The 26,275-nt window shown below is 45.8% G+C and overlaps 1 protein-coding gene across 1 annotated transcript in view; it reads right to left on the reverse strand.

The window, feature by feature from the left end:
• Positions 1-22,303, reverse strand: part of LOC134338076 (F-box only protein 39-like) — a 33,500-nt gene extending 11,197 nt beyond the window's left edge. Inside the window, exons 1-3 of the mRNA XM_063033608.1 lie at positions 21,836-22,303; positions 10,643-11,215; positions 966-1,142 (exon numbers count right to left, since the gene is read on the reverse strand). Of these exons, the coding sequence (XP_062889678.1) occupies positions 966-1,142; positions 10,643-11,215; positions 21,836-22,303 (1,218 nt within the window). The remainder of the gene's footprint in view (positions 1-965; positions 1,143-10,642; positions 11,216-21,835) is intronic.
• Positions 22,304-26,275: the final 3,972 nt, after the last annotated feature.

Below are 26,275 nucleotides of genomic sequence, written 5' to 3' on the forward strand. Positions count from 1 at the left end.
CTAAAAGACAACTAACTGCGCAAATACAAAAAAAAATAATAGTAATAAATAAAAAGGCAATAAATATAGAGAACGTGAGATGAAGAGTCCTTGAAAGAGAGTTCGTAGGTTGTAGGAACAGTTCAGTGATAGGTGAGTGAAGTTATCCCCACTGGTTCAAGAGCCTGATGGTTGAGGGGTAGTAACTTCCTGAACCTGATGGTGTGGGTCCTGAGGCTCCTGTATCTTCTTTCTGATGGCGGCAGCAAGAAGAGAGCACAGCCGGGTGGTGGAGATCACTGATGCTACTTTCCTGCAATAACACTTTGTTTAGATATATTCAACGGTGGGTTGTGCCCACCTTGGGAACTATCGTTTATCTTCTTCAATATATATATTTTTTTTTTGGTGTCCTGAAACTTAAGCGACTGGTATGATTCACAGGAGGTGCTGCAGAAATAGGTGAGTCTGAGGCAAGAATGTATTTTCTCAGTGATCTGATTTCCACCCATTTTTAAGTAACCCAATAACCCTGTTCATTAACAGACACTGTGTTGGCCTGAAACATCAACTTTTTATCCCTTTCCATGGATGCTGCCTGACCTGCTGAGTTCCTAAAACATTTTGTGTGTGTTACTCTGGATCTCCGGCATCTGCAGAAACTCCTTTGTGTTTATAAAGGTTCAAAGGTTTCAAAGGTTCATTGCATATTCAGAGTATGTATGCAGGATAGAACCCTGAGACTTGTCTTCTCCAGACAGCCACAAAACAAAGAAAAAACAACTCCTCCCCCGCACAAAAAAAAAGAAAAAGAAACAAAAACTCGGAAACCCCAAACCCTCAACCCCTCCCTCGCAAAAAACTAGCATATCGCTCACACAGAAAGAAAATAAACGCAACATTAACATCAAACCCCTGACTTCCTCTCCCGCACACAAAAAAACTAACAGAGCCTACTATATTATAATCCTATTAATTGCTCCTACCTTGAGAGTGTGGAATTTGGATTTTCCCTCCTGACGATATTGTAGAAGGGTCTCAATAAATTTAATGCTAAGGAAAGCCCAGACCCTTATGTAGTACAGCTGCTCACAGGTTAACACCAGCTGAATTAGTTCATCATCAATTCGTTCATGACTGTTATTAAATTCCAATGTCAGCTTCTGGTGAGAAAAATCACACATCACATTAGGGCCGTGCGCTTATACACAAATATGCATGTTACATATGAACGAGAGAGGTAGTTTGTATGTGATTAACATCATCGGTGGTTGTTCTACCGGATTACAAGACCAAAAGGAAACAAGATGTACCGAAACCAACAAAGTCGTTCACATCTAGTGCTGCATATGTAAAATTGGCTTCTCTCTCAAAACTTGATTGGCTTGCGATGCGAATTTTTGGCTTAAGGTCACCAGCATTTTTCCTTGCTTCTCCCTATGTTCATTGCAGGGTGAAAGGGCTATCAACTTGGCAACTAGAACATTGTAATTTCTACTGAATCAGAACTACACTCAGATGCCACTTTATTAGTTACACTTGCACACGTGCTCATTAATGTAAATATCTAATCAGCCATTCATGTATCAGCAACTCAATACATAAAAGCATGTACACATGGTCAAGAGGTTCAGTTGTTATTCAGATTGGGAAAGAAATGTGATCTCAGCGGCTTTGATTGTCGGTGCCAGACGGGGTGGTTTGAGTATCTCAGAAACTGCAGGTCTCCTAGGATCTCCACACCCAACAGTCTTTAGCAGTGGGTTGAGTTGCTTGCCGATCTTGGCAATTCACTTGTAAAAGTTTCATTGCCATACAAGGAGACATCATCAGTGCGCTGTTAAATTGTGCTGTGTCCTCTGAGCACTTGGAAATAGAGGTCTCAGCACAATCAACAGTGCACCGGTGATGTCTCCTCGTGTGGTAAATGGCCAAGACTGAAGAATAACTCAACCCAACTATCAACCACCTGAGCTATACATTTTCCAAATTATTTCCAGTCTCTAGAGTTTCCGGAGACCAGTGCGAGTAACAAAACATCCAGTGAGCGGCAGTTCTGTGGGTGAAAACACCTTGCTAATGAGAGAGATCAGAGGAGAATGGCCAGACTGGTTCAGGCTGACCGGAAGGCGACAATAACTCAAATAACCACACGTTACAACGGTGGTATCTAGAAAAGCATCACCGAATGCACAACAATCGAACGTTGAATAAGATGGGCTACAGCAGCAGAAGACCACAGTGGATTCCACTCCTGTACCTAATTAAGTGGCCATGGAGTTCTGGCAGCATTTCAACATATAAATATTCACTCTACTTTCCTCACCCTTCTGCATTCCAAGAACTCACAGGCCTCTCCAAATTAAAAAAAAAAATCACCATCTCTACCTTAAGTTGATGACATTTCAATTTTAAACTGTAATTTCTGTTTCTAGGTTCTTCCAGATGAGGAAATACTCTCTCCATGTTGACGTTGTTTAAAACCCCTCAGGACTGTTTATCTTGTAACCCTTCCTTTGCTCTATTCAGTCTTCTAGTCCCCAGTTGATACAATCCTTAGCTTGTCAAACTATCTCATGAAACTTTTCCAAGTAAGAGACTAGTAAAATATCTCAGAACCGCCTACAGTATATTTACATTTCTCAAAAATAACCAGTACAGGACCTAGTAATGCAGATGTGATCTCAATTTTGTAACGTGCGGTAATTTTCTGCCCAGTTCCCCTCAGAAGAGATGAGAACATTCTTTTAGATTTGCACACAGAACCTGCTGGAGGAAGCTCAGCAAGTCAGACAGCGATCTGTGGAGGGAGGTAGGCAGTCGACGTTTTGTGCTGAGACTGGAAAGAGAGAAGAAACTAGAAGCCTTCACCCCTCACCTGGACTCACTAACATCACCTGGACTCACCTATATCACCTGCTAGCTTGTAATCCTTCCCCTCCCCCCACCACACTATTGTGTATTTAATAGTTCAGTAATATTTGAGCAATCTTGCATGTATGTATATATACTCCTGAAGAAGGGTTTCAGCCCCAAAATGTCAACTGTTTATTCCTCTCCGTAGATGCTGCCTGACCAGCTGGGTTCCTCCAGTACTTTCCGTGTGCTGGCTGAACACTTCCAGCATCTGCACAGTCTCTGGCGTTTATTCTGCTAGATGTCCTTACTCTTCAAAACAATCGCAAACTAGTCATTTGCAATGGTGCATGGGAGCACCTAGATATCTCTGCTTCTCAAAGCCCGCCAACGCTTCGCCATGCAAATAACATGATTCTTATTAAGTTAGTCCTGACGAAGGGTCTCGGCCTGAAACGTCGACTGCACCTCTTCCTATAGATGCTGCCTGGCCTGCTGCGTTCACCAGCAACTTTGATGTGTGTTGTAACATGATTCTTATATTAGCCTCTTCCCGCAAAGTCGATAATTTCTCTCGTGAGAGATTGTTGCCGATTCTCAAGCCACAGAACTCGGGGGGAGAAAAAAAGCAGCACCACAGACTTTTAACACCGTAAATCAGCGAGTTGTTTTATGTCTCCCCTCTTGCTGGGAAAGGTGGCTGTCTGTGACGACAAAGAATTTCAGGATGGATATTGCATACATTCCTCTGACATTAAATTGAACTGTTGAACTATGATTGTGTTATACCACAGTGTTGTACTGTGTTTTCTGCCTTGGCCCTGGATTAATTCACGTGTAGTTAGAAGTAGTTGATCCTTTTCAGACCTTGTGTCGCATCAGGCGACATTTTTTGCCATTTCTGTAGCAATTGACTGTTTTGTTTTATGAAGCCAAGTCACTAGCTTGACACTCAACATGGGTGGAAAGCGTGCAAGGAGTCGGCCGGATTCGAACTGCGTACCACTCGCCTCGAAGTCCGGTGCTGATGCCAGTACACCACCAGCCGGCTCCTTGCATAGCTGGATGATTTTACATTCACGTCTTACTCTCAAGTTATTTGTTTTCCAAACACAGCACATTTAACAATATGTCTTCAGGACTTAGATCACGTCATTCACTTAAATTATGTGGAGCTGTGGCCCAGAACAGACCCTGTGGCAAAATACATTACATATTGCGTTTCTCAGTGAGGGCCCATTCACACTCTGTTCTCCAGCTCTCCTTACACAACCGATCTCCTACCCATGCCAATACATTTCCCCACACCATGAACTTTGTTTCCCTACTAATGTTTGACAAAGCATCTTTTTTTAGATTATGAAGACACATAGTCCTCTTTTATTGTCATTTAGTAATGCATGCATTGAGAAATGATACCTTATTTCCTCCGGTGTGATATCACAAGACACAAGACAAACCAAGACTGAAAAAACTGACAAAACCACATAATTATAACATATAGTTACAACAGTGCACAATACCATAACTTTTTTGTAATATAATTTTTATTGAATTTTCAAAAAGAATACATGAAAAAAAAGAATCTACCCTCCCCCCTCCCCTTAACCCTCCCCCCCCCCATATATAGTCCTACCTAAAAAGAAAGAAAAAGAAAAAAAAGAAAAGAACCGCCTGGGTATTGGAATACCATAACTTGATGAAGAAGTCCATGAGCACAGTAAAGTTCAAAGTTTCTCAAATGTCCCACATCTCACGCAGACGGGAGAGGGAAGAAAAACTCTCCCTGCCATGCCGACCACAATCCAACTCTGAGTCATCCGGAAACTTCGAGCTCTGATCAGCTCTCCGACACCAAGTACTGAGCGCCATCTCTGTCCGAACGATTTGACCTCCTTCTCGGTCACCAAAAGCAGGCAAGACCGGGGATTTAGAGGCCTACCCTCCGAAAGATTCCCGACCGCACAGTAACGACAGCAGCGAACGGGTGTTTCAGAAATTTCCCCAGATGTTCCTCTGTACTTTCACGTCCATTCTCCATCAAATCAGAATTGTCCACGGCCCCTATTTAACAGATACGACATCATTTTTCACCAGAGAGCTGCGCACACGCAGCGCGCTGCCATCTTCTCCTCCCGTATTTCTTCTGGAGGTGGGGGGTGGTGCACCCCTCCTGAGCATTTGACTCCATCACCATCTTGTGCAGCATGGCTTCCAATTCCATTTCCAATCCTCCCAGTTTGTTCCTTGCAAGGTTCCCATGTACATGTGTTCATTTTCCACACCTCTTTCTCTTTCTTCAATAATCTACTGACCTCTCCAATCAGATTCCTCCTTCTACAGCCCTTTGCCTCTTCTACCTATCACCTATCACCTTCTTACATCAGTCCCTTTTTTCCCCACCTTCCTTCCTTACCCATGGGTTCACCCACCATCTGCCTTTTCGTGCTCTATTCCCTCCCTCCGCACTCCTTGTTCCGGCCTCTGCCCACTTTCTTTCCAGTCCTGATGAAGGGTCTCGGCCCGAGACGTTGACTGTCCATTTCCTCGGGTGCTGCCTTGCCTGCTGAGAACCTCCAGCATTTTGTGAGCGTTGCTCTGGATTTCCAGTATCTGCAGATTTCCTTGAGTTTATAGTGTTCTAATTTGCTCTGTATTTTACTTAAATACATAATTTGTTACTCAGTTTGTCTTTTTATACCTTTTTAACTATTTCCATAGAACTTAGGCTGATGGGGGCAGAAGTTCAATTGGGCTAAAATGTACTGGTCCAAATGTGTCCCAATTACTGTATCCTCTGTAGCCATATGAAGTCAAATTAAGGCAGCACAAAATGGAAAAGGTCCTGCAGGGCCTGTGCCCTTCCTTTCCAGTCCTGAAAAAGGGTCTTGGCCCAAAGCGTCAACTGTTTATTGTTGCCTGGACCTGCTGAGTTCCTCCATCACTTTGTGTGTGTGTTGCTGTTCCTTTCGGCATCAGGCAGCAACCTTGCCATTCCGTTCGCATTTTTGTCTGTTTTTTTACGAGGGTGAGTTGCTAGCTCGACACTCAGCCCAGCATGGACGGAAAGCGTGCAAGGAGCCGGCCGGATTCGAACCCAGGACCACCTGCTCCAAAGTCCGGTGTGGATGCAACTACACCACTGGCTGGCTTTTATTCTGCATGCGCTGCTCCGTATTTCCAGCATCTGCAGAATCTCTTGTGCCTCTGAAGTACAGCAAATAGTCAGAAAGTTCACGGCAGCAACTGTGGAAAGAGAAACAGTGGCCGTTCCAGGGTGACGACCCTTCCTCAGAACTGGGGAAGAGAAAATAGAAGAGGAAAAAAAACTTCGATTTATTTCTTTTCCAGTTCCTTCCAAGGGTTCTGAACCCGAAGTGAAAACTCTGTTTCTCTCTCCACGGACACCGCCTCACCTACTGAATTTTTCTAGTATTTTCTGTGCTTATGTCATAAGCTGACGGCACCAAGAGAGATCCCCGGCATTGACCAATCACACCCTCTATAAATGGCCAAATCAATCATACATCAGCCCCTTCTGATTGAGGGCAATTCTGGATTTTTATTTATTTACATAATATATAGGCATCCATTAGCTTCATGAGACCATGGATTTGCGCCTTGGAAGGTTTCCAGGGCGCAGGCCTGAGCAAGGTTGTATGGAAGACCAGCAGTTGCCCATGCTGCAAGTCTCCCCTCTCCACGTCACCGATGTTGTCCAAGGGAAGGGCATTAGGACCCATACAGCTTGGCACCGGTGTCGTCGCAGAGCAATGTGTGGTTAAGTGCCTTGCTGAAGGACACAACACGCTGTCGCAGCCAAGGCTCGAACTAGCGACCTTCAGATCACTAGACGAACGCCTTAACCACTTGGCCACGCGCCAACACTGTTTACTTAATTATTACTTAGCGTTCTGGTCGTCCCACTATAGGAAGGATGTTGAGGCTTTGGAGAGGGGGCAGAAGAGGTGTACCAGGATGCTGCCTGGTTTAGAGGGCATGTGCGTCACGAGAGGCTGGACAAACGGGTTGTTTTCTCTGGAGCGGTGAAAGCTGACGGGAGATCTGATTGAGGTTTATAAGATTGTGAGAGGCACAGATAGAGTGCACAGGGGGTATCTGTTTCCCAGGGTAGGAACGTCTAATACCAGAGGGCATTCATTGAAGGTGAGAGGGCATGGGTTCAAGGGGGAAGTGAGGGGGAAGTTTTTTAGAGAGTGGTGGATGCCTGGGACGGTGGTCGAGGCAAATACATTGGAGGCTTTTAAGAGACATTTGGATAATGTCATGGATGTAAGGAAGATGGAGGGATATGGACATGGTATAGGTAGGAAAGATTAGTTATTGGGTTTTTTTGATTTGTTTGTCAGCTGGCTAGCACAACATTGTGGGCCGAAGGTCCTGTCCATGCTGTACTGCTCTATGTTCTATGTAGTTATTTAGAGATACTCTGTGGAACAGACTCCTCTGGCTTACTGAGCTGCACTGCCCAGTAACCCCCTAACTAAATCCTAGCCTAATCACAGGACAATTTACAATGACCAATTAACCCACCGACCGATACGTCTTTGGACTGTGGGAGGAGACCAGGGCATCCGGAGGAAACCCACATGTACACGGGAAGAACGTACAAACTCCTTACAGAGAACACAGGATTTGAACTTCAGACTCCGACGCCCCGGGCTGTAACAGCATCGTGCTAACTGTGACGAGAGCACGGTGCCCCAGGTGGGGACTTCTGATTCTGACTTGAGATGGGGAAATGTGAAGCGAGGTGAGTCTAGTTGTTATCAGCCCGCAATGTTTTTGAGAATGTGTTCCAGAGAATGGGAAAGGACTTCCTCTGCCTTTTAGAAGAGAGACTCCCTTGCCCCCAGCACCTCACATCAAGGCTTCTTCAGTCTGCTTGGAAAAATTTCCCCCTCCTCCTCAAAAAAAAACAGAAACTGAGGCAGCCAGTCACCTTTATAAAAGCAGTCACCATGGTGTTTATAGGCAGCTGGTGGTGTAGTGAAATTAGCACCAGACTTTGAGGTGAATGGTCCCAGGTTCAAATCTGGGCAGCTCCTTGAACTTTTCATCTGTGCTGGGTTGAGTGTTGAGCTCGCTCATAAAAAAACAGACAAATGCTAAGGAAATGGCAAGGTTGCTACCCAGGGCATCACAAGGCACAGACAGGAACAACTGTGGTGTTTACGAGGCCTTGTAAGTGACTCATCTCCACATCAGCGAATATTTCCAAGGAAACAATACTTGTCTCCAGCTGTCCCCCAGCACTGAGAGTATCGTAGTGACTCCAGCATTTAGGGTGTGCATGCACAGGTCAAACTGAGCCAGAAGTTGCAAGGAGGACTCCAGGCAACTCACAAACACAACTGAATGCTTGTAGTCAAACCTAAAGAGCTTCCAAATATGCAAAGCTCATTCCCTCACCAAATCAGAACCTCTGTGACCACTTTCTGCATTGCACGGGGGGAAGATGCTCCCTGAACACTGAGGCTCCTCCTTTGTGCCTTTTTAATCAATTCCATCAGCGTTTAGAAAGGAAACGCAAGCAATTTCAGTAGATCCACCCCCCCCCACCACCCCTTAAGCTGGTCCCCAGTGGTCTTGTGGGGTTTCACCAGGAACATTTCCTCCAACTTAGTCCAAACATGCAAAACACTTCCCCACAAATAACCATCTTCAAATGAAGGGTCTGAGCCCCTTCTCTTGACTCAAATATCATCAAGACCCCATGATTAACACCCAAGGGAGCAGTGTTGCCCAGAAACAGGTGAACCAGCTGTAGGAATACCAAGAGCAGACCAAGACAGGGTAGAAGTTGATATGATTTCACCAGTGGGAGACAAAGCTATAAGATAAATAGATATATAAATATTTTGAAGATTGAGGAACTGAGGGTTACAGGGAAGTAGTAAGGAAGAAGAATAGAGGCCAGTATAGTTCAGCCACAGTCACATTGAATCTTGAGTCTTTACTTGCTCTCGTTCAGTTGTGTTCTTGTGCTAGTGACACTCACGTCTTGAAAATTTATATTTTAAAAGAAAGCTTTACAGACTGCTATGGAGGGCAGGGACGGAGCCCAGGCTGCAACGTGTGTGTGTACATATATATATATACGCCCAAGACTTTTGCATAGTACTGTATCTTCAATTAACTTTGTGGCATGGCACTTAATCAATTTTTGTTTATTAGAAGACTATGGTATTAGCAAATAAAGCTTCCTTCAAGATATATTCTTCTCAATGGAAATGACATTGTGTAATATTTCCAAGATTTTAATTTTTTTAAAAAGGATAGTCTCTCTGCCGGGCGCTTTCTACGTGGCCAATCACGTGTGGAGCTGTACAGTACTTGTAAGGAATTTCACCGGAGAGGACCTGGCGTCCGAGTGGTCACCCAGTATCACCTCATGCTCACTGCCCATGAGGGGTGACTCGATTGTAATCAGCGGCAGGAGCCCCGGTTTCTCTCCTGTCAGTTTAAGGCCAGGGTCACTAGCCCAGGCTGTCTTTCTGATGCTGCCGGCTCATCCCTTTTACCAGCTCCCCACTCTGTAGCCCGTCGGCCACAGCGTGAAGGTTATTGTAAACTTCAGACATGTGGGGCCAGCAGGGTAGCATAGATATTACCAGGACATTATACCCACTCGGGGCGTCAGGAGTTCAGAGTTCAATTCCAGCGCCCTCCCTGAGGGCTCTCTGCACGTCCTCCCCGTGGAAAGTGTGCCTTTTCCCCAGGTGCTCCAGTTTCCTCCCACAGTCCAAAGACGTACCAGTTAGGTTAATTGGTCATTGTAAATCGTCCCGTAATTAGGATAGGGTTAAATCAGAGTTGTTGGTGGTTACCAGGGCGTCGTGACTCAGGTGCCCAGAAGGGCCTATTCCACGCTCTATCTCTAAATAAATAAACATAAATATCCTCAGAGTTTTCCTGCACTTAATGTATACAACAAACGTTACAAAGTAAACACAAGAGATTCTGGAAAGATGCTGGAGATCCAGTGTAACGCGCACTGGAGGAAATCAGATCAGGAGCATCTGTGGAGAGGAACAAACAGGCAACATGTCGGGTCAGGACCCTTCCTCGGGTCTAAACTTTATGGTGTGTCTGGGTGGGATCTGCTTACTCCCACTGAAGTTCATAAGAGCTACACACTCAAAATGCTGGGGATCTCAGCAGGTCAGGGAGCATCTACAGAAAGGAATAAACAGTCAATGTTTCAGGCTGAGATCCTTCGTCAGGACTGGAAAGGAAAGCGGGGTGTGGGGGAAAGCCAGAATGAGGAGGTGGGAAGAGGGGAAGGAGGGCAAGCTAGAAGGTGATAGGTGAAGCCGGGTGGGTGGGAGGTGATGAGGTAAGAAGCTGAGAGGTGATCGGTAGCAAAGGTAAAGGGCTGGAGAAGAAGGAATCTGATAAGGGAGGAGAGGGGACCATGGGAGGAAGGGAAAGAGGAGGGGCACCACCGGGGGGGGGTGATAGGTGAGAAGAGGTAGGAGGGGGACCAGAATGGGAGGAGGAGGGCCAACATTTAACAGAACTTAGACATGGCAATGGGCATGCCATCAGACCGGATGCTACCCAGACAAAACGCGAGGTGTTGATCTTTCAACCTGAGAGTGGCCTCATCATGGCCGCAGAGGTGGCCACGGACCGACATGTTGGAATGAGAATGGGGACTGGAATTAAAATGGCTGGCCACCGGGAAATCTTGCCTGTTGAGGAAGGAGAGTTTCTGGTTTGTCAACATCACATTGCAATGTCTCAACACGAATCTTTATCGTACCCACAAACAAGTTCCTACCTGCAGGGTATTCCTGTAGTGTGGAATCAGATTGGACAGAGTGGGCTTCATGGCCCAGTCTGGGTCACTAAAGTAACAGCTCCTGAAGTTTAAGCTCCTCACGGGGATTTCTGGCACCAGGATTCGAGTCAGGCGATCATTCTTCATTACAAGCTCAAAATAAAAGTTCACTTTCAGGTTGCAGGCGCGCCTGGCAAGTTTAGACCAGGAGAGCCCCCATATAACCTGGTTGTGAGGGTCGTGGATGTGGCACTTGATGTTCATGGTCCGCAGGGTCTGATAGCAACTTTCACACAAGGTGTCCAGGAGGTCGTCCGAGATACAGTTGTAATTGATTGAAATGTGCGTCAGCTCACAGAAGTTGCGAATGATTTTTGGGAAGGTGGGGTTCGCGTAGATGGCGAGGTGGTGGCTGAAGAAGTCTTCAATGTTGAGCTCAGAAATGGAGCTCCCGGTCCTCTGGTGGATGAGCGAGTTCAAGATGGTGAAGCCCTGCTCCATATCCAGCCGAGCTCCTCTCAGGTTGAATGACTGCAGGTGGCTGCACTCACGGCGAAGGAAAAAGTTCAGGCTCTTTAACAGAAGGAAATCTCGATTACAGCATATAGGCTCTTCAATTGCATAACAATATGATAAATCCTACAATACTATTGAAAACTTTGCAAATTTCCAAACTTGGCCTGTGATCTAACTTACTGCCCATTAGGCCTCCGGCATTTAGGTCAGCAATGAAGGGTCTCCATCTCCGTCTGACTGTACCATCACACACAGATATAAAAGGATTATGCATTGCTGATTCTGTAACAATTTTTTTTTACCAGTCAAGGTCGTTAGCCCTGAACTGAACCCCCAAACCAGGTGGACCGCTCCTAGTTGGGCCTCTATCCTTTGACCTGGTATAGGTGACCCTACTAAGAGCCGAAACATGAAGCCCTGACCCCAGCCAGCACAGCTCTCCGGGTCATTAAGGCACACAAGCCCCCAAGCCCAACAACAAGGTTATGGTCCTCTTGGAGGCAGGTGATCCAAGTTTTGTCTTTATTGGTAATTACCCCTCAGTTAGTACTGAGAATCATCAGTATTAAGTCGTTACTATGTTTTGTTGTTATGCAAAACTACTTTACATCACTTCAATGGCATGTATACAAATACCTGAAGTGAGATTATCCCGATTTGTACAGAGTTTGCAAGGTGTGCCCATCATTGGAATTGCTGGTATTTATTGTCCATTCTGATTGCAAGTGAAATTCTTTACTAATGATTAACTTGGGTTTAGAGGATAAAGTCATAAATTCGCACATAGCGCAAAATTGATGTTCAATGAAATGTATTGAGGGTAGACATTTACTTTGATTACTTTTGTTTTGAGATACAGCATGTACCCTCGAGCCACACTGCCTAACAATCCCTGATTTAATCCTAACCTGATAACGAGTTTACCGCTGAGCACATCTGCATGAAACACTGATATGGGAATGCGGTATCCATCATCAGGGACTTCCCAGCACCCAGGCCCTGCTCTCTTCTCGCTGCTGCCATCAGGTAGAAGGTACAGGAGCCTCAGGACTCACCGCACCAGGTTCAAGAACTTTCAACCCCCTCAGTAAAAAGGGGACAACTGCACTCACTTACTCCTTCATTGAGATATACACACAAGCAAAGACTTCACTTTAAGGAGTCTTTGCCTTATTATTTCATGCTCTCGTTGCTTATTGCTATTTATTTCTATTTGCATTTGCACGGTTTGGTATCGTCTGCACTCTGGTTGATCTTTCATTGATCCTGTTATAGTTACCCACGGAACAGTGAACCTCAGGGTTGCCTATGGTAACATACATGTCCTCTGATCATAAAGTTTACTTTGAACTTTGAACTTTGGACAATTTACAATGACCAATTAACCGACTAACCAGTAGGTCTTTGGACTGGGAAAGAAAACTGAAGCACCCCAAGAAAACCCTCGATGTACACCCTTCTTACAGTTGACGTGGGAATTGAACTCTGAACTCTGACATCTCGACCTCTAACAGAGTTGCACTAACCACTACGTTACTGTGGCGCTGGAGATCAACCATGGTGCAGAGGCTCAGATATACTCAGGCTGGTGGAATGGCGGGACAGGAGAAAGATGACCTTTAATGAAGAGATGGGAAGTGTTGCATCTGGATAGGAAAAATGAGTAGAGGCAATCTAAGTTAGAGGGCAGAACTCTGAAAAGGGGTAAAAGACTGGAATGACTGTGGGTACACAAGCATGGTTTGTTAAAAGTGGACCCCAGTTAATACTGCATTTGAAAAGAGGTGTGCAACGCCCCAGGAGGTCATGATGAATCTTATCACTTTGATTTGCCACAGGGTTCTGTCCTCCAGGGATTGGGGGTTCAGCTCAGAGTTAACAACCCTGAGTGCTAGAACAAAACTGTTACGGAAACAGCAATGAAGAATCCTACATCTGAGTGTGACGGTATTCCTGAGTCTCCACCCGGGACTTGCATGACTGACAGTAGTGAAAACTGAGAGGAAGCTACTGACACGATGAAGGAAGCCCTGAACACCGACAGAGATGAAGGACCTTCATTGCCGCCCTGAATGCCAGCGGTGTAACAGGCAGCGAGTAAGAACATCAGCCTCCAGTTCTGACTACCACAGAGTAGGAAGGATATCAAGGTTTTGAAGAGATTTAATTATTTATTTGAAATGCCCTTCCAGCACAACAGGCTATACCACCCAGAACCCCACTTCTTTAACACCAGCCTAATGACAGGACAGGGTGGCGGGGTGGAGGTACGTCGCCACCAGAGGAGGTGTAAGGTTCTCCTTTCCTCCGCTAGCCTGCAGGTCACCCTTGGGCAGGGTGTAGCACCCGCTTAGCCCCCCGATCAGGGTTACATAAAACCACGGGAGCAGGTGGTGGAAGGTCGTATGAGCAGCTGGTGCACATCACAAGTCCTGGTTATGCGACCACTGACGCCAGGCAGACAATCTCTGAAGAGTATTGGCAATGGCTGGGGTCACCCGTCTTGTAAAGACACTGCCCAGAAGAAGCCAATGGGGAGACCACTTCTGTAAAAAGTTTGTCAAGAACAGCCATGGAGAGACCATAGTCATACAACATGGCACATAGTGAATGAATGAGAATGAACAATGACCAATTAACCTACTAACCGGTACATCTTTGGGATATGGGAAGAAACTGCAGCGGTCAGAGGGAAAGTGTGCGAACTTCCCGCAGGCAGCTCCAGATCTGGACTCTGATCTCCATAACACTCCAAGCTGTAATCACAACATGCTAACTACTACGTTACCATGGCGCCCAAAATGCCCAGATATACCAAACGATTCCAGGGTTGATAATTCACATGGGATTGGAGAAGATATAGTTCCCCTTGCAATACAGGAGGTTTGACAAAGGTATTTAATCTTTATGGATCTAGCCAGAGTACATAGAGAGACTGAGACTATTGGGGGAAAGGTCAAGAACCACAAAAAGATAAAAGTAAGCTAAACTAACGTCAGGAGCAATATATTTTTACAGTGTCATCAAAATCTGGAATTCACTGTGGGGAGGCAGTGGGGAAATACAACATAGCATTCAAGGATAATGGAGGGATAGAAGAATAGATGTAATTGGAATGCAAGCGTTGTTGTGCAGGCTGACTGTCGTATTCAAACCGAGGCTGGATAAATATATGAAAGAACTTACATGGCCGTGGGGGTGGTGGGAAGACAGGGAATAAGACAAACTGAATTGCTTGGATTAACCTGATACGGACTCAACAGGTCAATCAGTTGCATTTTGTGGTTGAAACTTGCTTGCTAGGTGAGTTGATGGGGCAGATAGATAGGCCGGAGAAAGTAAGAATTATAGATTTCATGAGATGGGATTTTACGACAATCTGACAATTTCATGGTGACCACAACTGATGACCTCCAAGGACCACATGCTTGCCGTAGGGTTTAGAGGCTTGTGTACCTCAATGACCCAGAGAGCTATGTTGGCTGGAGTCAGGACTTTATGCTTTGGCTCTCAGTAGGGTTGCTCATGTGAAATAGGCCAAGGGTAGAGGCCAGACTGAGAGTGGTCCACCAGTCCTCCAAGTTCGGGGGAATCCTTCTGCATCTGAGTGTGATGGTATTCCTGAGTCTCCACCCGGGACTTGCATGACTGACAGTCGTGAAAATGGAGAGGAAGCTACTGACACGATGAAGGAAGCCCTGAACACCAACAGAGATGGAGGAGCTTCATTGCTGCCCTAAACACCAGAGGCATAATGGGCAGTAAATACGTAACCAATGACAGATTTTATATTCCTTCAAGCAACACACATCAAAGTTGCTGGTGAACGCAGCAGGCCAGGCAGCATCTCTAGGAAGAGGTACAGTCGACGTTTCTGGCCGAGACCCTTCGTCAGGACTCCATCTCTTCCTGTTGTTTTTATATTACTTTACTGCTTCTATTCAGATACACATTTGATTGCCCTACCTGGACACATTTGTTAAACCAGGTGCAATTATAACCATGTCTGAACAGTATCCAGAGTCAACATGCCTAAATCTAGAGGGCATGCATTTAAGCCGAGAGGGGAAGTGTCCAGGTAGACGCGCACAGAGTGGTGGGTGCTTGGAATATGCTGCCAATGTTGGTGCTTGTGGTTTGGAGGTTTGTGTGCCTCAGTGACCCAGAGAGCTGCGTTGGCTGGGGTCGGGGCTTTATGCTTTGGCTCTTGGTAGGGTCACCCAGGCCAAACAGGCGAAAAGGTAGAGGCCAGACTAAAGGTGGTCCACTGGTTCAACAGGTTCGGGGGTCAGCGCAGGGTGAACGACCCTGACTGGTAAAACAAAACCGTTACAGAAGCAGCAATGAAGAATCCTTCTACAACTGAGTGCGACGGTATTCCTGAGTCTCCACCCGGGAATTAGAAGCTACTGACACGATGAAGGAAGCACTGAACACCAGCAGAGACGGAGGACCTTCATTGCTGTCCTAAAGGCCAGCAGCATGGCAGACAGTAAGTAAGTAAGTGATGGTGGAGACATTTAAGAGGCTTTTAGATGGACACATGAATGTGCAGAGAATGGAGGGTAATGGACCATGAACAGCAGAAGAGATTATGTGTTATTAGTTTACGTAGTTCTTGGCTGAAGGCCCTTTTCCTGTGTTGTACTCTTTATTCAATAACAACGTAAATAAACATGCCGATCTTCTATTGATACCTAGTGCGAGACCTCAATCATCTAATGTGAATAGGCAAATAATGGCATGGAAGTATATATTCAAGTATTCAAAGTGCATTTATTATCAAAGATTGTATATAGTGTACAACCCTGAAACTCATCTCCCCCAGGCAGCTATGAAACACAGAAACCACGGAACCTGTTTAAACCGGAACACTATTTTCAGCTGATTTGACAGTTTTTCGTCTAGATTTACAGAGCCAAAGATAAGACACTTGGAAATCTCTACGGATGTACCATGCAGAGCATTCTAACTGGTTGCGTCTGCGTCTGGTATGGCGGTGTGGGGAGGGTGGGGCCGTGCCACAGCACGGGATCAGAAAAAGCTGCAGAAAGTTGTGAGCTCAGCCAGTTCCGTCATCGGCACCAGCCTCCGCAGCATCCAGGACACCTTCAGATGGCAACGCCTCAAAAAGGCAGCGTCCGTCATTTATGTCTCTCTGACCCAGAATTCGTCTTCTCCTCATCGAGAAGGAGGTACGGGGGCCTGAAGACACACATTCAGCGTTTCAGAAACAGCTTCTCCCCCTCCATCATCAGATCTCCGAGTGGTCAATGAACCTCTTGTCATGGTTCCGTTTGGTTGTCCCCCTTTAACGCTCCTTTCTCCCTGTTTATGCCCTAATTTCAGCTATTAGATTTCCAATTGCTGCTAGTTTACTTAATTACGGTACATCTGGTTTGCATCAGAGACCGTGAAATAAGCACGATGGCGTCACTACACAGGTCGCCAGTTTGTTGGTCTATTCTTGTGTGATGCTTCGTTCTCTCGTCCGCTTAGAACCGTTAGTTCTAAGTTTAGTTCCAAGTTCTGCTCTAGTTTCGAGATAGTCCCTGTAGATCCCGTCCCTTTGTCAAGACTCCTCCGGTTTGCTGTTCTACGTTCACGTCTACGCCAGCGTTCCCAACTCAGTCAACGTGCCGGTGTCCTGCACATGGGTTCTCCTCAGTCGCCCCGGGTAACACCCCTGAATACGACCTCAGCATTTCACCTCGCTTTTTGCACTGCTTATTTAATTTAATTTTTTAAATATACTTTTAAATAATCTAATCTAATCTAATTGTAACTTATAGTTTTTATTATGATGTATTGCATTCTGCTGCAGCCACAAAGACAACAAATTTCATGACATACGGTGGTGATATTAAACATGATTCTGATTCTAAGGTCCGGAGAAATCAACTAATAATTTCACTGAAGTAAATTAGTAGGCAACAATATTTAGAAGATTATGTCAGGCTAAGAATCTGATGACAATAATTCTTGTGGCTATCAGATTTAATTAACTTGCTTATTGCATCAGCACACCTGATGCAATTTTCCTTCCAGCTCAATGTAAACCAGAAACTGAATAGAGAATGCTGCATATCAGAGAACAGAGAATTGTTCTGGTCAGCTCTCAAGGAACCATCCCAGGCTGGGATAGCCTACAAGTGTCTAACCTCACTACTGCTATGGTAACGGCTACAGGGGGGTGGCACAGTAGCACTTGAATCGTAGGAGGACCAATATCCTGGCAGGGAGATTAGCGGGGGCTACTGAGGTGACTTTAAACTAGAATGGTTGGGGGGTGGGAATCAAATTAAAGAGGCTAGGCGTGAGGAGGTTAGTTCACAACAGAGGGATGGGAACCAGTGCAGAGAGACAGGGGTGTAAAGTGAGGGTAGAAGCAAAAAGTACAAAGGAGAAAAGTAAAAGTGGCAGGCCGACAAATCCAGGGCAAGCATTAAAAAGGGCCACTTTTCAACATAATTGTACAAGGGCTAAGAGAGTTGTAAAAGAGCGCCTGAAGGCTTTATGTGTCAATGCAAGGAGCATTCGTAATAAGGTGGATGAATTGAAAGTGCAGATTGTTATTAATGATTATGATATAGTTGGGATCACAGAGACATGGCTCCAGGGTGACCAGGGATGGGAGCTCAACGTTCAGGGATATTCAGTATTCAGGAGGGATAGACATGAAGGAAGGGGAGGTGGGGTGGCGTTGCTGGTTAAAGAAGAGATTAACGCAATAGAAAGGAAAGACATAAGCCGGGAAGATGTGGAATCGATATGGGTAGAGCTGCGTAACACTAAGGGGCAGAAGACGCTGGTGGGAGTTGTGTACAGGCCATCTAACAGTAGTAGTGAGGTCGGAGATGGTATTAAACAGGAAATTAGAAATGTGTGCAATAAAGGAACAGCAGTTATAATGGGTGACTTCAATCTACATGTAGACTGGGTGAACCAAATTGGTAAAGGTGCTGAGGAAGAGGATTTCTTGGAATGTATGCGGGATGGTTTTTTGAACCAACATGTTGAGGAACCAACTAGAGAGCAGGCTATTATGGACTGGGTTTTGAGCAATGAGGAAGGGTTAATTAGCAATCTTGTCGTGAGAGGCCCCTTGGGTAAGAGTGACCATAATATGGTGGAATTCTTCATTAAGATGGAGAGTGACATAGTTAATTCAGAACCAAAGGTTCTGAACTTAAAGAGGGGTAACTTTGAAGGTATGAGATGTGAATTAGCTAAGATAGACTGGCAAATGACACTTAAAGGATTGACGGTGGATATGCAATGGCAAGCATTTAAAGGTTGCATGGATGAACTACAACAATTGTTCATCCCAGTTTGGCAAAAGAATAAATCAAGGAAGGTAGTGCACCCGTGGCTGACAAGAGAAATTAGGGATAGTATCAATTCCAAAGAAGAAGCATACAAATTAGCCAGAGAAAGTGGCTCACCTGAGGACTGGGAGAAATTCAGAGTTCAGCAGAGGAGGACAAAGGGCTTAATTAGGAAGGGGAAAAAAGATTATGAGAGAAAACTGGCAGGGAACATAAAAACGGACTGTAAAAGCTTTTATAGATATGTAAAAAGGAAAAGACTGGTAAAGACAAATGTAGGTCCCCTGCAGACAGAAACAGGTGAATTGATTATGGGGAGCAAGGACATGGCAGACCAATTGAATAATTACTTTGGTTCTGTCTTCACTAAGGAGGACATAAATAATCTCCCAGAAATAGTAAGGGGCAGAGGGTCCAGTGAGATGGAGGAACTGAGCGAAATACATGTTAATAGGGAAGTGGTGTTAGGTAAATTGAAGGGATTGAAGGCAGATAAATCCCCAGGGCCAGATGGTCTGCATCCTAGAGTGCTTAAGGAAGTTGCCCAAGAAATAGTGGATGCATTAGTGATAATTTTTCAAAACTCGTTAGATTCTGGACTAGTTCCTGAGGATTGGAGGGTGGCTAATGTAACCCCGCTTTTTAAAAAAGGAGGGAGAGAGAAACCGGGGAATTATAGACCGGTTAGCCTAACGTCGGTGGTGGGGAAACTGCTGGAGTCAGTTATCAAGGATGTGATAACAGCACATTTGGAAAGCAGTGAAATGATCGGACAAAGTCAGCATGGATTTGTGAAAGGAAAATCATGTCTGACGAATCTCATAGAATTTTTTGAGGATGTAACTAGTAGAGTGGATAGGGGAGAACCAGTGGATGTGGTATATTTGGATTTTCAAAAGGCTTTTGACAAGGTCCCACACAGGAGATTAGTGTGCAAACTTAAAGCACATGGTATTGGGGGTAAGGTATTGGTGTGGGTGGAGAATTGGTTAGCAGGCAGGAAGCAAAGAGTGGGAATAAACGGGACCTTTTCAGAATGGCAGGCGGTGACTAGTGGGGTACCGCAAGGCTCAGTGCTGGGACCCCAGTTGTTTACAATATATATTAATGACTTGGATGAGGAAATTAAATGCAGCATCTCCAAGTTTGCAGATGACACGAAGCTGGGTGGCAGTGTTAGCAGTGAGGAGGATGCTAAGAGGATGCAGGGTGACTTGGATAGGTTGGGTGAGTGGGCAAATTCATGGCAGATGCAATTTAATGTGGATAAATGTGAAGTTATCCACTTTGGTGGCAAAAATAGGAAAACAGATTATTATCTGAATGTTGGCCGATTAGGAAAAGGGGAGGTGCAACGAGACCTGGGTGTCATTATACACCAGTCATTGAAAGTGGGCATACAGGTACAGCAGGCGGTGAAAAAGGCGAATGGTATGCTGGCATTTATAGCGAGAGGGTTCGAGTACAGGAGCAGGGAGGTACTACTGCAGTTGTACAAGGCCTTGGTGAGACCACACCTGGAGTATTGTGTGCAGTTTTGGTCCCCTAATCTGAGGAAAGACATCTTTGCCATAGAGGGAGTACAAAGAAGGTTCACCAGATTGATTCCTGGGATGGCAGGGCTTTCATATGATGAAAGACTGGATGAACTAGGCTTATACTCGTTAGAGTTTAAAAGATTGAGGGGGGATCTGATTGAAACGTATAAAATCCTAAAGGGATTGGACAGGCTAGGTGCAGGAAGATTGTTCCCGATGTTGGGGAAGTCCAGAACGAGGGGTCACAGTTTGAGGATAGAGGGGAAGCCTTTTAGGACCGAGATTAGGAAAAACTTCTTCACACAGAGAGTGGTGAATCTGTGGAATTCTCTGCCACAGGAAACAGTTGAGGCCAGTTCATTGGCTATATTTAAGAGGGAGTTAGATATGGCCCTTGTGGCTACGGGGGTCAGGGGGTATGGAGGGAAGGCTGGGGCGGGGTTCTGAGTTGGATGATCAACTATGATCATAATAATGGCGATGCAGGCTCGAAGGGCCGAATGGCCTACTCCTGCACCTATTTTCTATGTAATGGTTAGCAACTCTTCCACGTATTCCGGAGTTACAGAATATAGCAAATATTAATTCCAACAGCAACCAGTCTTCAGATCTGAATGTGGATTGTAGATTGAATTTGGAACACAACTCAGAACAATGGTGCTCTTGGAGCTACAGACTGGGGTTAATTGCAAACCAAGAAACCCCCCATTGATGTGCAATGTCTGCATACAGTATGTATGAATGCAACTTAGAGACAATGGTGATTAACATTCACTTTTGGCGTCTGAAGATTTGGACATGTTTGAAAATTATATGTAACTCAAAGGAAGCATTGTAGATACATTGTATCTATAGAATTGTCCTGCCGTTACCTTTGATCTTTAGCATATAAAAATGTCATGTAATATTGGGTTGGGAGGCCTCTTCAAAGAGTGTATCCAGTATGATGCCTGCTTATGTGCTGATTAAGGACTTCTATATCACCAGCTTCAGTCTCTCTGGTGACTTCGATCAGAGTCACGACAAGCTCATCTCGTTACAGTACCAGCGACCGGGGTTCAATTTCCGATGCTGTCTGTGAGGAGTTTGTAAGTTCTCCACAAGACTGTGTGGGTTTCCTCCAGGTGCTCTGGTCTCTTCCCACAGTCCAAAGCTGCACTGGTTAGTACATTAATTGGTCATTGTAAATTATCCTGTGATTAGGCTAGGGTTAAATTGGGGGTTGCTGGGCATCACGGCTCAAAGGGTCAGAAGGGCCTATTCCGGGCTGTATCTCAATAAATAAAAATATTACTTGCATTTATATCACATTAGTGTTCTTAACAGTTTCAAAATAAAACTGATACTGAGCCAAAGGTGGGTGAGGTGTGGGAATCCCTGGACAGAAGAGGGTTTTACTCAGAGACAGAGAGGAGAAGAGGAACGGTAATGCCAGGGCCCAGGCACAGAAGGCCACGCCGCAGACATCGGGCGACTGTCACAGAGATCAACAAAGGCACGTCAAAGGAGGTGGAGGGTAAGGAGAAAATCAGAAGAGGCTGGAAAATGAGAAGGTGCCAGAGGAAGGTGACACATTTGCAAACCGGAAGGATTAGAATGTCGCGCGTGTGGGGAAACCAGGCTGTGCGAGTCAGAGGCGTAGCAGCATGGGATGCCTCTGACATCGTGAGGGAAGGGGGCTGTAGGTTCATTCAACCCCCTCTTGAAAAGGTTGAGCACAACCGGGTCATTATACTGTCAGATTATGAACAAAGCTATTGGAAAGCGTAAATCAGAAGATTGAAATGTGTATTCCTCCCTTGAAGTGGTACCTTTAGGAAAGCGTTCCTGACAGAAGGCCTCCACACCAGTCGGTCCAACTCCAAATGTTGCATGGTGAAAGATTGTAGCCGATTGTTCTCATTCCCTAGGCGTGCCAAGAAGCTCCTCATTGTAACCTGGAATCTCCGGGTCAGCAGGGAATTGTACGGATTCATGAACCTGATCTCACAGTTCACCAGGTACCTTCCAAACTTCTTGGCATACCAGATGGCAGACTCGTATTCAACCCGCCGATACTTGGACGGTCTCCCGCTGAAAGTGAAGATCCTGGATCGCCAGAGGGCTGGCGAATGCATCACTTGGTTCCAGCATTTACACACCAGCGCTGCCCGGACTCGGTCCTGATCTCCAAGCCACTGGAACACGTGTCTCAGGGATAATTCTGGCAGCTCGCTCCAATTTCCTACATCTGCACACTGATCATAGGTTACCTCCATCTCCTCCATCCCATCGGTCATGTTGAATTCTGAGGGTGACAGTAATTAAAAGGACAAAGTTTAGTCAATAGCTTGAGGCTAGAATAAGAACCAATGAAGTATCGGGTATGACCTGATTATTAATTATGACACTGTTGAGGCCAGAAAAGAAACAGAGAAAAGTCAGTCATAACTGCATTATTAATTGCTACACAAAGTGTCAGACAAGTAACAACTGCTTAATTCTAAATGGATCTAAGCATGACACACACTGCATTTCAAACTTTCAAGTGGGTCTTATTCCTGAGTCAAGGTATTATTTTTAATGCCTGAATTTCCACTGTATGTCACATCATGTCTGATATGTTCGAGCTTAGCTTGACGTTCCACATCATCTTTACGTAGTCACTTACACTTTTACAAGAAGTACTTAAATGAATCTTTCTAGTATCGGTCCCATGTACTCCTGTGGCAACTAAGCATTTCAGCCCACCTGCCCTGCCATTCAAAAGCATGTTACTTTAAAAAAAAGACTGGCTGATCTGCACTTCCGCTACACTTTCTCAGCTCCTCAGCGTTTCCCTCACCTCCTTTGTCCGATACCAATCTCTCAGCTTGGAAGCTACGGTAGGGCGTCGCGGCAACGTAGTGGCTAGCTCAGCGCTTTACAGTATCAGCGACACAGGTTCAGTTCCTGCCCACTGCCTGTTCGTTCTCCCCATGGCCACATGGGTTTCCTCCGGGTGCTCTGGTTTCCTCCCACAGTCCAAAGACGTACCGGTTGGTGGGTTAATTGGTCATTGTAAATCGTCCCGCGATTAGACTAGGGTTAAATCGGGGGTTGCTGGAGGCACGACTCAAAGGGCCGGAAGGGATTATATAAACATAAGTATTTTTATGTTTGTGCACGCATCTAAAAGTTTTAATGCCATTTTTCCCATTATACCTCTCTTTCCAATGAGTCCCCATGACCGCCTAGGTTTCCTCCATGTGAGGCCTCCACCTGGTCAGGGTTGACCATGGATTTTGCATCCTGGCTGTCTGGATGCACAGGCCTGGACAGCACAATATGGAGACCATGTAACAAGCTCTCCTCCACCACGCATCTGATGAGCCCAAAGACCGACACAGTTTGGCACCTGCAGTGTCACAGGAGTTGCCAGTCTGTGCTGAACTCAATGTGGGACTGCCTTAGGGACCGCGGCTCCAGATTTTTCCCTCGGGGTTTACTCCCGAAGCCTTCCCCGTGAGTGGGTACAGACGCAAGGCAGGGAGGTTTGAGATCAGAGCTTTCCTTCTCATTGACGGGCTGCCAACTACAGCTGATGAGCCCCGTCTGCCCAAAGCAACTGGTTTTAAGGTGCCCGTAACCTGCCTTTGCCCCTTCTCCTGTCAGTGGAAACGGTTCCGCCAGACTTGTGAAGGTCAGTAGCTGGACTTGGTTGTCACAGGCTATTTGAGACGCTCGTCACTGGGAACATTTAATAGGTAGTGGGAGCTTGTCCCCATTCCCACTTTCTATCCTCATGTAATGGTAGGCTCTAGTCTGTAATTTGTTGTGTGAAGTGAGTTTCTGGAGTACCCTTCTCCATTGTTGACTTGTATATAAAAGTTTTGGTGGCTGGGTGGAGATATGTCTCTACCAAAGGAGATGTGAGATGTTCCTTCACTCCACTAGCCTGCAAGTCACCCTTAGGCAAGATGTAGCACCTGTTTAACTCCAGATCAGGGTCACGCGAAGCCATGGGACTAGGTGGTGGATGGTCCTATGAGCAGCCGGTGAATATCACAAGTCCGGGTTATGCGACCACTGGCGCCAGGTAGACAATCTCTGAAGGGTATTGATAATGGCTGGGGTCCCCCGTCTCATAAAGACACTAACATGATTAAATCTGCAGATGCTGGAAATCCAAAGCAACACACACAAAATGCTGGAGGAACTCAGCAGGTCAGGCAGCATCTATGGAAAAGAGTTATCAGTCAACGTCTCGCTCCGAGAGGCTTCCCCAGTCCTTGTGAACCAAAACATCGACTGTTTACTCTTTTCCATAGACGCCGCCTGGACTGCCAAGTTCCTCCTGCATTTTGTGTGTGCTGTGAAGGCACTGCCCAGAAGAAACATTTGTCAAGAGCAATCATGGTCAAAGTTACACCATGATTGCCCAGATCAAACAATACGGATCATAATGAAAATGATGATATAAAAGTAGTCTTATCAGATGATGAGGTAATTACTTAAATTTTTTTTCCAAAAATATACTTTATTCAGAAATATTACAAAATAAAATTATTTACATAAAAACCATTCATTGACTGAGTCCTTATTCAATAAATAAACTTTTAAACAATAAATCATGCGTTGACTCTCAGTCCTTATTCAAATTTAAGATGTTTACAATAAAGCATTTGTTGACTCTCAAGCCTTAGTCAAGAATAAAAACTTACTTACAATAAAAGGCCAGACATTGACTCTCCTTTCTTTACCGAAGTTCCTTTACCTTTTTACATTTCCAGCCACTCCTGTGGCACTATGTAGATTCATCTATCTACACAGTTGATGACGGGTATACTCCTCCCCACCCGACCCCTCCCACTCCCGCGGGTGATGAACCTTAAACTGTGGTCCTTCCCCACCGGGCCTTTGCGGTGGCCGCACCAAGCTTGACTGCGTCCCTCAGCACGTACTCCTGCAGGCGAGAATGCGCCAGCCGGCAGCATTCTCCCACCGACATCTCCATGTGCTGGAAGACCACCAAGTTTCGGGCTGACCAAAGAGCGTCCTTCTCCGAGTTGATGATCTGCCAGCAGCACCGGATGTTGGTCTCCGTGTGCGTCCCCGGGAACAGCCCATAGATCACGGAGTCCTCGGTTACGCAGCTGCTGGGCATGAATCTTGACACTGTCCTTTCCATCCTCCTCCACACCTTCTTCACAAACCCACAGTGTGCAAAGAGGTGGGTCACAGACTCCTCCTCACTGCAGTCCTCCCGTGGGCAGCGGGGTGCGGAGGCAACGTTCCGGGCGTACAGGAGGGATCTGACTGGGAGGGTCCCTCTCACCGCCAGCCAGGCGAGGTCTTTGTGCCTGTTGGTGAGGTCTGGCAATGAGGCAATTTGCCAGATGTACTGGACAGTCTGCTCAGGGAACCACCCCACTGGGTCCATCACGTCCTTCTCCTGCAGTGCCTGCAGGGCATTACGTGCCGACCACTGCCTGATGGCCCTGTGGTCAAAGGCGTTGACCTGGAAGGACTTTTCTACAAAGGACAGGTATGACGGGGGTGCTGTGCGGTAAAGGGGCCAGGGCGACAGGTAGAACCTGGGCACACAGAGGTACTTAGTGCCCACGTATCTGGGATCCACGCACAACCTGATGCAGCCACACAGGAAGCTGGCCATCAGGGTGAGGGCGACATTGGGAACGTTTTTGCCCCCCTTGAGCTGACTCTAAATTAATTATTGATTGAGAAATTAATTATTGATCAGTAATTTATGTGCAATAGCTCTGCCAACTGTCCATCTGACAAAGGACACAACTAGTTATCAATTCACAGGGAGGCACGGTAGCGTTGTGGTTAGCACAGCACTGTCCGGTACCAACGACCAGGGTTCAATTCCCACCTCTGCCTGTAAGGAGTTTGTACGTTCTCCCCGTGACTGCCTGGATTTCCTCCCACAGTCCAAACAGGTACCAGTTGGTAGATTAGTTGATCACTATAAATTGTCCCGTGGTTAGGCTCAGATTAAATGGGGGGGGGGGGTTTGAAGGGCCAAAAGAGCCTATTCCACGCTCAATAAAAATAAATAAAAATAAATCTATCTGCTATTGACAGGTAACTTACCAGTTTCTGAATGAAGGTATACATCAATAATGGATTGTTAGTGAAACTCCAAGTCAAAGACTTGATCCTGTCAAATGTCAATGTATGCTATAGGCACTGTTTTATGCACGGGTTAATAACTAATTGTGTTCAATTATTTATCATCAAACTGGACTTGCCAACAAACACTAATT

Source organism: Mobula hypostoma, chromosome 26, assembly GCF_963921235.1.
Source record: "Mobula hypostoma chromosome 26, sMobHyp1.1, whole genome shotgun sequence".
In the NCBI taxonomy this organism is placed as follows: Eukaryota; Metazoa; Chordata; class Chondrichthyes; order Myliobatiformes; family Myliobatidae; genus Mobula; species Mobula hypostoma.